This window comes from Aristolochia californica, unplaced genomic scaffold (genome assembly GCF_029961685.1).
Source record: "Aristolochia californica isolate CCGP_79_NKW_82.1479 unplaced genomic scaffold, dmAriCali1.0.hap1 SCAF_8, whole genome shotgun sequence".
Classification (NCBI taxonomy): domain Eukaryota; kingdom Viridiplantae; phylum Streptophyta; class Magnoliopsida; order Piperales; family Aristolochiaceae; genus Aristolochia; species Aristolochia californica.
The window spans coordinates 38894720-38906102 of NW_027182279.1; the positions used below are offsets into that span (position 1 = coordinate 38894720).

At 40.6% G+C, this 11383-nt stretch overlaps 1 protein-coding gene across 1 annotated transcript; it reads left to right on the plus strand.

Moving 5' to 3' along the window:
* Positions 1 to 7897: 7897 nt before the first annotated feature.
* LOC137938493 (uncharacterized) lies at positions 7898 to 9037 on the plus strand. The gene has a single exon (XM_068783444.1). The coding sequence runs from the start codon at positions 7898 to 7900 to the stop codon at positions 9035 to 9037; it is 1140 nt and encodes a 379-aa protein (XP_068639545.1).
* The last annotated feature ends 2346 nt before the right edge of the window (positions 9038 to 11383 follow it).

The window sequence follows — 11383 nt, forward strand, 5'->3', positions numbered from 1 at the left end:
TTCGGAGTATGCTTGAAAGCAAGAAATTACCTAAAGAGTTTTGGGCAGAAGTTGTGGCGTGTGCGGTTTATTTATCAAACTGATCTCCAACAAGAAGTGTTTGGGGAAACACACCACAAGAAGCTTGGAATGGAAAAAAGTATGGCATCTCCCACTTAAGATTCTTTGGGAGTATAGCTCATGCACATATACCAAATGAAAGAAGAACCAAGCTTGATAACAAAAGCGAAAGTTTTATCTTCATTGGTTATGATGCACATTTCACAGGCTATAAGCTGTATAATATGGCCAGCAAGAAGATTGTAATAAGTCGAGACGTAGTGTTTGACGAAGAGGGATTATGGCCAACGACTCCATCTACTGCAATTACACACGAAGATGAGTCACCTTCTTCACATTCAAGTGGGAGCCAAAGAATCGCGCCACAGATACAAAGTCTTCGAGAAATATATAAAGAAACCGAGCCATCTGGTATTCTCACTCTTTTCTGTCTTTTTGCTGATTGTGAACCAGTAAGGTTCCAAGAAACTGCTCAAGAGAAGAAATGGCAAAATACCATGGCTGAAGAAATTAAAGCTATCGAGAAGAACAATACTTGGGAACTCGTTCCACTCCCTAAAGGGCATAAACCCGTTGGTGTTAAATGGGTGTACAAGACAAAGAGAAATGCCAAGGGAGATGTCGAAAAACACAAGGCAAGATTAGTGGCAAAAGGATACAACCAGAGAGTCAGCATTTACTATGATGAGGTATATGCTCCTGTTGCCGTTTAGAAACTATAAGACTAATCATTTCTCTTGCAGCTAAAACATATAGAAAATACATCAAATGGATGTAAAGTTTACATTCCTAAATGAAGTTCTCGAAGAAGAAGTTTATATTGAGTGACCTTTAGGGTATAAAGAGAAGGAAAATGAAGACAAAGTTTTGAAGTTAAAGAAGGCTCTTTACGGACTAAAACAAGCACCAATAGCATGGAATAGCCAGATTGACAAGTATTTCCAAGAGCATGGTTATACAAAATGTCCATACGAGCATGCCCTCTATATCAAGATCAAAAAGGAAGATATGTTGATTGTGTGCCTATACGTGGATGATTTGATCCTTCCAGGTAATAATCCAAACCTGTTTGATGACTTCAAGAATGCAATGGCCAAAGAATTTGAGATGTCAGATATCGGGCTCATGGCGTATTATCTTGGCATCGAAGTGAAGCAAGAAGAAGATGAAATTTTTATTTCACGGGAAGGCTATGCAAAAGAACTCTTGAAAAAGTTCAAGATGGAAAATTGCAATCCAACCAACACACCGATGGAATACGAAATCAAGATGTCCAAGCATGAAAAAGGAGAAAACATAGATCTAACCTTTTTCAAAAGTTTGGTAGGAAGTCTACGTTATCTAACCTGTACAAGGCCAGATATCCTTTATGCAATTGGACTGGTTAGCCGCTATATGGAATCTCCAACAACCACCCATTTCAAGGCCGCAAAGAGAATTCTTCGCTATTTACAAGGTACTATTAACTTAGGCTTGTTCTATTCAGTTTCTAAAAATTACAAGCTTATTGGATATAGCGATAGCGATTGGGGTGGAGACATAGAGAACCGAAGGAGTACTACTAGATTTGTATTTTTCATGGGAAATACCGCCTTCACATGGATGTCAAAGAAACAACAGATTGTCACATTGTCGACCTGTGAAGAAAAATATGTTGCAGCTATTTCATACGTTTGTCATGTTATTTGGCTCAGAAATCTGTTGAAAGAGATAGGCTTAATACAGGAAGAGCCTACCAGAATCTATGTCGACAACAAGTCAGCCATTGCTCTAGCAAAGAATCCAATATTCCATGATCGAAGCAAGCACATCGACATTCGCTACCACTATATACGGGAGTGCGTTGCAAGAAAGGATGTGCAAGCTGAATATGTGAAGTCACAAGATCAAGTTGCTGATATTTTTACCAAGCCATTGACAAGTGAAGACTTCATAAGATTAAGGAATCTACGTGGAGTTACAGAATCAAGTTTAAGGGGAAGTGTTGGATCATAACCTTGATCCATGAAGCCCAGCAAAAGGAAGTTTCGGATTTTCAGTGTGCTGGCAAGGATGTCGGCAAGAGAGGTCGGCAAGAACAATGCGCTGGAAAGGATGTCGGTAAGAGAGGTCGGCAAGAACGATGCGCTGGCAAGGAAATTGGCAAACCAGTAAACGTGTATGGCAAACATTATGCCATGTATTAGAGGTATATGCGGTGTCGATTAAATCTTAATGTCTATAAATAGGAACGTAAACTATGTAATCTATAATCCAGAAATAAGAGAAAAGTTCAGAGAGCTTGTTGTCCAAGAGCATTAAAATTTCTTTGAGAGAACGAGCGTCGGTTATATTTCCAACAGACCATTCTAGCAATGTTGTCAAAACCGAACCAAATAGCCAGTTCAACAGAATTAAATCTGGACCGGTCCCATTTTCAATTCTTATTTAGAAAAAAACTGGATTTACCTTAAATCATATCGGTTCAATTAAGACTGGTTTGATAATCAGTGTGAGAGACTTGAAAAATATTTTGTTGGAGAGACTATTTAAAGTAGAGACCAAACACTTACAAGGAAAACGTCATGCCAACATACCAATCTATTGGATTCTCTTTGAAGTAAATGAAATATAAAAAATACATAATAAATTTAAAGGTTGCATCTCAATTTGGTCCAACCTACGATTCATATGGGTCAGACTTATGAGATGTTGAACTGAACCCAATAATGAGGTTGTCTACTAATTCTCCAATTGAATCTGTCAATCTATTTTAATTAACTGGGTTTTAATCTAATTTCTGGTGTTTAGTATGTATGACATAGTTCATGGATTGAACCGGTCTGGGTTTTATAGCACTATTTCAAAGGAACATAAAAATGAGAGAGAGAATAAAATTATAAAAGATTAAAAATAATACAATTCCAAAATCTACAAACTTAAGTACAATGAAACAATTCTAACCACACAAAAATGGCTCAATCTTATAACACCCAAAAAAAATGAAAATGGGTTCATAAAGATTGGTACATGAAGACAAGCAAAGAAAAATAAAAGTTTGACTATAGCATTGTCTGAAGACTCCCATGGCTTTCTCTTTAAATGTAACGTACCCAAGTTTCTTGTAATGTCAATTCAAATTGAACATTTTCTTATTTTTGTGATGTGATATTTATAAATGGCCCCTTTTAGGCCAAAAAAAAGTATCAAATTGAAAGAAAGTGAAAATAAAAGTGTGAATTGAAAGACAAATTGTGAATTTTAGAATATTAAATAATGCAAAGATACTCCAACTGCTTGGAATCCATTGTAACAATTTACTCAATCAAAAGAACAACTTGTTAAAATAACGATTGTTAGATATATATAAAACATGTTGCAGGATTTAAATTTGTTTACAACATGACAAACTTCAACATTGATTGTAGACGAAATTAATAAAGCACGAAGTAAACGAATATGAACTCAACAATTGTTATAGTTAAGATGCTCATGGACTACAAAAATGATTCTAGAAGAACTTTAGAAAAATATAAGTCTTTTTCAAAATCCAAAGGCAAAAAGAAAGATGTATAGTGCAACAAGGGTTCCTCCTGAGGGATAGATCAAAGAGACCCTTAATTGTTTCAGCTATAGAGATGCAAGACAACCCTACTTAGGTACGTCTTTCACAACTCCCGACTATCATCCAATAAGAAGCCTCTTCCGCTATTTGTAGTGTGAATGACCTATAAATTTCAATTGAGAATTAAGTTATAAAAAAGAAAAAAATTGTTCAATCTTTATTTGATGAAGATTTTGTTTTAGGAATTGTTAATGTCATTTTTTCAAGAATTTGAAGATTTAGAACTTCACAAATCCTTGTTGCTTTAAAACTTAAATCAATTACCATACTGACCAACAGCCTTAGTCTATGTTAAAAGTTCAATTCCAACTTGCTTCACAAAATTAGAACTTAAAAAGTGGTTAAAGCAATGTGGGGTTTATGCAACTTTATAAAGCTTTCATTGGTGTTCCTCTTTTATTTTAAATGAAACAATATAGTTGTCAAAAAGTTTAAGTAGGATATAGTTATAGATGAGGATGAGCAAAAGAGAACCATAGTCACACAATCTCTGTCTTTCGCATATTTAGTAACAGTTGGTGTTATATATGTCTTGGTTATATTTTGCAATTGGATACGATTTATTTAGATCATATACAAGTTAATTAAACTATGTATTTGACAAATATTGTTGAGTACATAATCAAAGTTTAAATGACTATAATAAAATATCTGACACTTGCACTAGCTAGATTGAGGGAGATTAAATTATACTTTGAATAGAAAAAAGTAGTTTTCTATATATATAAATAGAAGTAACAATGATAAACAATATCTTTGGTAATAACCCCGAAAGACTGAAAGTGTCATTGATCTTTAAGTTAAATATTATTTCAATTTTAGAACCTATAGTAACATTATCCATTTGATACACAAATAGACCTTTTTTAACTTAGGCTTAAGAAGGTCACCCAATAACATTTGAACCTTGTAAGATATATATGATACAGAAGGATTGTTCTCTCTAGCAATGGTAGATGTATCGGTGTTGTGTCATGTGTCATATTCAGTACATCTCAAATTTTCAAAGAATCAATGAAATATATGTAACATATAAAGTGTTACATATTTTAGGAATGTTATAGGTGTTATAACAAGGTTTTCTACTATTATAGGCATTACATAATGCATAATGGTGAATAATTATCAAATTTTGGAAAGCCTAATACATATTGAATTTTAGTAATGTCCTTCACCCTTGCTATTAAAAATTAAATGATAAAAACAATACAAAATTTTCATATGCCAAAGCATTATTTACTTCATTGGAAGCTTTTGGTTTAGAAAACATACGTATACAAATCAAGTAAAATAAGTTTCACAATTGGGTATATTTTGAAAAAGCATTAATTGTACAAATTCTGAGGTATGTCCTTTAGCAAATTATATATGAAAAAAAAAATCCTTGTCCAAATAGCAAGTTTATAAGGTATAGGTGTCCAAATAGCAAGTTTATAAGATACAAGTGTCCAGATAGCAAGTTTATAAGATACAGGGAGAGGGAAAACCAAGTTAACTCGGTCAAATTTATTGATTAAACCAACAACTCGAATGACATCACAAATTCACAATTAGACATGGGGCAAAACAATTCTACCAGCAGTCATAGGGAGAGGGGAAGGGAAATGGTAGGGGAAAGAGGACCACCGACGATGATGGAGGGATCTAAACTTCAACATAGACGAGGGAAGGTAGGGGAACCTTCTCTATCGGTAAAAGAAGGGGGAGAGGAAGGGCTCCACCCCCCACTCCCCCTATAACTTCTAGATTAGGGGAAGAAAATTCCGTTAATTAAACCCAGTTGAATTGGGATGGATTAGACAGAACAACCTCATTGGCTAAGTGAACGAGTCGGATTTTATTACATCGAGTATCTGAGACGCTACTACCACTATTAAAATAATGAAAAAGGAACAAAACTACTCGTACTTACGCTTAATGAGGACATAAAATTATTTGAGGTAGGGAATGAGGCTAACACATGGTTGCTTAGGCAGCAATGCATAAGTTGGTCTAAAGGATTCAAAATTATATGTTGCATACATATACAAAGGGAAGGGGTCACCCTTCTAAGCACACTATGAATGAGATATAGGTACGCCAATCCGACAACACACTATGAATGAGATATAGGTACGCCAATCCGACAACATAAAGCCAATAGAATTGATAGGTACAAGGTTGAGGAACAAGTGGCACAAGCATGATCCTAACCATTACATGTGATAGTGTATGCAAGTGGGACAGAGGGAGTTTGCTTCAATATTCTATGACAAAGGTTTAGAGCACTAGTGAGATGAGGGGCAACCAGCAGAGTCCAGACGGCACGCCTACATGCCCACCACACAGCTCCATCCATGATCACAACTTTGGTCAGGCATACAAACGCGACCCAGAGGGGCGCTTGCATAGCAGCAGCATAAGGGAAGGCAATGCGCATACGGCAGAGGAAGCACGTATGGCAGCCATACGAGTTTGGGACGCAACGTCGGCAAGCCTAGCACACGCACAGGGCCTTGGCGCAACGTACGCAAGGCTGAGCAAGTCGCACACAAGGCAGCAGCAACGCGTGCGCTCAAATGGGGTTGCGGCCAGGATGGGGAGCGCGCCAGCAGACGCGCACGTAGGTGCATCAACCAAACACACGTTGAAATAGGGTTGTTGCCAGCAGCGCATCCAAATGGGGTTGCGGCCAAGATGAGGCGCACGCCAGCACCGCGCGTCAAAATGGGGTTGCGGCCCGGACACCCCCCCCCCCCCCCGCGTGCGTACGCCGAATTTCGAAATGGGGTTGCGGCCAGGCGCTAGAATTTGGAATTTCGAAATGGGGTTGCGACTAGGAGCTAGAATTAGGAAATTCAAAAGTTGGCGGGTTTCTGGGCATTCCTAGAGCCTTCTAAAGGCCATAGGGGGCTTATAAATAGGAGGGGCATCTCCCTTTGTAAGACAATCTGAGCACCCTTTGTTTTTCCATTGTATAGAGAGTTTTAGCCTTTAGCCTTCAAGAGACCCTTTGTAACATTGTTTTCTCAATACTAAGAGCATTATTCTTCCATCTCTTTGGTCTTCCAGTCTTTTGCTTTTGCAACATTAAGTATGGAGATTGGGTGTATGATCCAAGGAACAAGGAGGCTGACTAGCTCATGGGAAGAATTAGGCCGCACGACGTAATATTTCGCTTGGCTAGACGGACTTAGCCAAATCTAACCACATGACAATTGGTATCAAAGGGTTGCATTCGATCCATGGTGTCCACAAGTAGTGATGTAGCAGCAAGAGGTAAGGATTCATTCTTTGAAATCGATTTACGATTTGGTGATTTCGAGTCCAAGCTTGCTAGCATGGAGAATTAGCTTTCAAGATTGGAAGAGTTCGTAAACGACATTGCACATGCATGGCAACCTGTCCTTGAGTGGTTCCAAGGATTTGGGGACGATGTACATAGTGCCATGGCCGTAATGCGAGCTAAAATTAAAAGAGGTGACGGAGATGTAAAGACCATTGCGGAAGAAGTTCGGGCAAGACTCACCCTATGCGAAAGAGCCCTTGTGAATGGAGGAGGTTCACAAGGAGGTGCCAAGATCAAGATTCTGAAGCCAAAACCCTTCACTGGAAAACACGACCTAAAGGTAATAGACAACTTCCTTTGGCAAGTAGAGCAGTATTTCAATGCTTCTAAGTTGACCAATGAAGAAGCCAAGGTTAGTATTGCATCTATGTTCCTTGCGGAAGATGTTGTGCTATGGTGGAGGAGGACTTCGGATGAAGCACCGGTAGAGACATGGGAGGACTTCAAGAGAGAACTCTAACGCCATTTCTTTCCGGATGACGTGGACTATCAAGCTCGAAAGTAGTTACGTGCCCTTAGACAAAAAGGTACGATTTGAGAATATGTCCAAGCTTTCACTTCTCTCATGCTATGCATTCCTCATATATCCGACAAGGATAGACTCTTTTCATTTTTGGTTGGTTAAAGCCTTGGGCCGAAACCAAACTTCGTAGAAGGGAGGTAAAGTCCTTGGCTGCAGCCATAGCCACGACTGAAAAGTTAACCGAGTTTGAACAAAAGTCAGAGGACAATGCTATTTGGCCAAACAAGGACAACAACTTCAACGGTAAGAAGAAGAAGAGGCCAGAGAAAGAAAAGGCTAAGATCGAACCCATCGACACTCGCCACACCAACAGCAAAAAAAGGATGATAGAAGTAAACCCTTCAAACGCCCTCTAAAATGTTTCATTTGTGAAGGGGAATACATGGCAAGAGATTGCCCCAAAAAGAAATTGTTAAATGTTGCACAAGCCGAGAGCAAAGAAGAGGAACCACGGATGGGGGCTCCATCCTTGCTCAATGTTGTTCGGTCAAAGGAGGCAAAGACGAGTGCCAAAGAGGCAAGGCCAACCCGTAATCTTCTCTACTTAGATGTCCTTATCAATGGATTCCAAGTCAAAGCCATGGTAGATACGGGAGCTACACATAACTTTGTTTCGGAAGAGGAAGCGAGACGTTTGAAGCTCAAAGCTACAAAAGATAGCAGTCGGATGAAGGCCATAAATTCTGCTGCAAGAGAGGTCTCGGGTGTAGCCAAAACCGTTTCTGCCAACGTTGGAAATTTGGTTTGGAAGTTCGACTTTACCATAGTACCCATGGATGACTTCAAAGTCATTCTCGGCATGGATTTCCTCACAACTTGTAAGGCATTTATTTTACCATCACTAGGCATAGTAGGCATCCTTGATGAGGGAGGGGCTTGTATGATCAATGGTTTTAAGACCAATGTAACTGAAAATGAAAAATCGATTAGCGCCCTCCAGCTTAAGCACGGTCTTAAGCAGGGTTGTTCCACCTACTTAGCTGCCTTTTGTGATGTAAAACAAGACATGGCCCAGGAGATACCCAAAGAGATGGCTGGAATCTTGAACGAGTTCAAAGTCGTCATGCCGAAAGAGCTACCCCCTTGTTTGCCACCAAGAAGGGGAGTAGATAACAAGATCGAGTTGGAACCTGGAGTCAAGCCCCCCTCAAAGGCGTCTTACTGCATGGTGCCTATGGAGTTGGAGGAGTTGAAGAAGCAATTGGGCGAGTTACTCGAAGCGGGGTTCATTCAGCCATCCAAGGCTCCCTATGGGGCGCCGATTTTATTTCAGCGCAAGAAAGATGGTTCTATGTGCTTATGCATCGATTATAGAGCTTTGAACAAGATCATCGTCAAGAACAAGTTTCCCATACCGTTGATTGTTGATTTGTTCGACCAGCTTAGAGATGCTCGAATCTTTACGAAACTTGACTTGAGGAGCGGCTATTATCAAGTCAGAATTGCAGAAGGAGATGAACCAAAGATTGCTTGTGTCACCAAGTACGGATCATATGAGTTCCTTGTCATTCGGTTTAACTAACGCACCAGCCACGTTTTGTACGCTTATGAATGAGGTCTTCAAAAAATTTCTGGATAAGTTCGTGGTAGTGTATTTGGATGACATTGTCATCTATAGCCACACAATGGAGGAGCACCTACAACACTTGCGTAAAGTGTTTCAAGTCCTGCGGGAGAACTCCTTGTTCGTGAAAAAGGAGAAGTGCTCCTTTGGCCTAAAGGAGGTATCTTTCCTTGGCCATTGGATTGGAGGAGGTCGCATTTGGATGGACGAGTCAAAGTTGCAAGCCATCCATGAGTGGACTGAGTCAACCAAGGTAAAAGAACTTCGTAGTTTTCTTGGTGTAGCTAACTACTATCGCAGGTTCATCAAGGGGTTTTCGGCCTTAGTGGCTCCCTTAACGGACCTCCTGAAGAAGGCACAAAAGTGGCACTGGACAGACAAGTGTCAACATGCTTTCGAATCGTTCAAGCAAGCCATGATAGAGGGACCCGTCTTACGACTTGCGGATTTCAGCAAACCGTTCGAAGTACACACGGACGCATCCGACTTCACAATTGGGGGTGTCTTAGGATAAGATGGTCATCGGATTGCTTATGAAAGTCGAAAGTTGAACGAGACGGAGCAACGGTGCACAGTTCAAGAGAGAGAGATGACCGTTGTGGTGCATTGCTTGCACACTTGGCGCCATTACTTGCTCGGTCAAAGTTCATTGTTCGAACAGATAATGTGGCATCAAGCTATTCTCTCACACAGAAGAAGTTATCTCCCAAGCAAGCAAGATGGCAAAATTTCCTTGCCGAACTCGATTTCTAGATGTTGTATAAGTCGAAAAAGACGAACGTAGTGGCAGACACCTTGAGCCGGAGGGCAGACCATACAACAACCATGGAGACAAGCACGGCGCTTGGTGACGAATCCAACACTTTTTCCCGTTTGCGAGGTGTTGCGGCTATCAGCCAAGTAAGCATCCCCATTCTTGATCGAATTCGAGCTGGCCTACGGTCAGATATGCAAGCCTACAATGTTGTGCAATCAGCAGCGGTTTTGGTTAGAAGACGGTCTACTCAAAACCAAAGGAGGCAGGCTATATGTTCCAAAGTACAACAATTTGCGGAGGGACTTATTGCGAGAGTGCCATGATACTCTTTGGGCTAGCCATCCGGGCAAAAAACAAACCTTAGCACTGATGTCTAGGCAATATTTCTGGCCAGACAAGGATCAAGAAGTGGAAGAGTTCATTCGCACTTACCTGGTGTGCCAACAGGACAAAGTGAAACAAAGAAGACCCGGAGGACTTCTAGACCCATTGCCAATACCTGAACGACCATGGGAATCTGTCTCCATGGATTTCATTTCTGGCCTTCGCAAGAGAAATGGCTTAGGTTCGATTCTCATCGTGGTAGACCGGTTCAGCAAATACGGGACGTTCATTCCAACGCCAATAATTGCACCGCCGAAGAAGTTGCTCAGGCCTTCATGGCCAATGTGGTCAAGCATTGGGGAGTGCCGACCACAATTATCAGTGACCGAGATCCACGATTCACAGGTAAATTCTGGACCAAATTATTCAAAGTTCTTGGAACAACTCTGAACTTTTCTACTATCTTTCACCCTCAGACCGATGGACAGACTGAGCGTGTGAATGCCTTGTTAGAGCAATATTTGCGTCATTTTGTTGATGCAAATCAGAAAAACTGGCCAGAGTTGTTGGATGTGGCCTAGTTTTCATACAATTTGCAGCAAAGTGAATCAACCGGACATAGTCCGTTTGAACTCGCAACCAGGTGCCAACCATTTGTGCCAATGAGCATCATTCCAAACGTATCCGGAAAGAGCCCAGCGGCACACCAATTTGCCAAATGCAGGAAAGAGAAGCAAGAGATGGTCAGGGTCTCTCTTCATTGTGCAGCACAGAAGATGAAGAAATATGCAAATTTAAAAAGGCGGGCAGTAGAGTTCAAGGTAGGCGACCTTGTCTTGATCAAGATGCGAACAAAACAGTTCCGATCTTTACGCACCAAGAACAAGGGCCTCATCAAAAGGTATGAAGGGTTTTTTCCTATTACCAAACGCATTGGTAAGCTTGCATACCAAGTCCAATTACGAGTCAGGCTTAGGATACATAATGTCTTCCATGTAAGCAATCTTAAGCCCTATAACAAGGACCCTGACCCTGGACGTATTGTACCTCCCCGACCACCCATTGATGTAACTACAACCTTTGAGCGTCACGAAGATTACATTATAGTTGACTGACAGGTAAGCCAATGGGGGAGACCCCGGCTGACAGAGTACCTGGTAAAGTGGAGGGGCCTTCCAGAAAGCGAGGCGACCTAGCATGAGGCAGCCAAACTATGGCAGTTT

Coding starts and splice junctions, on each gene's coding strand:
- LOC137938493 (XM_068783444.1), top strand. CDS start 7,898: ATGGCAAGAGATTGCCCCAAAAAGAAATTGTTAAATGTTGCACAAGCC.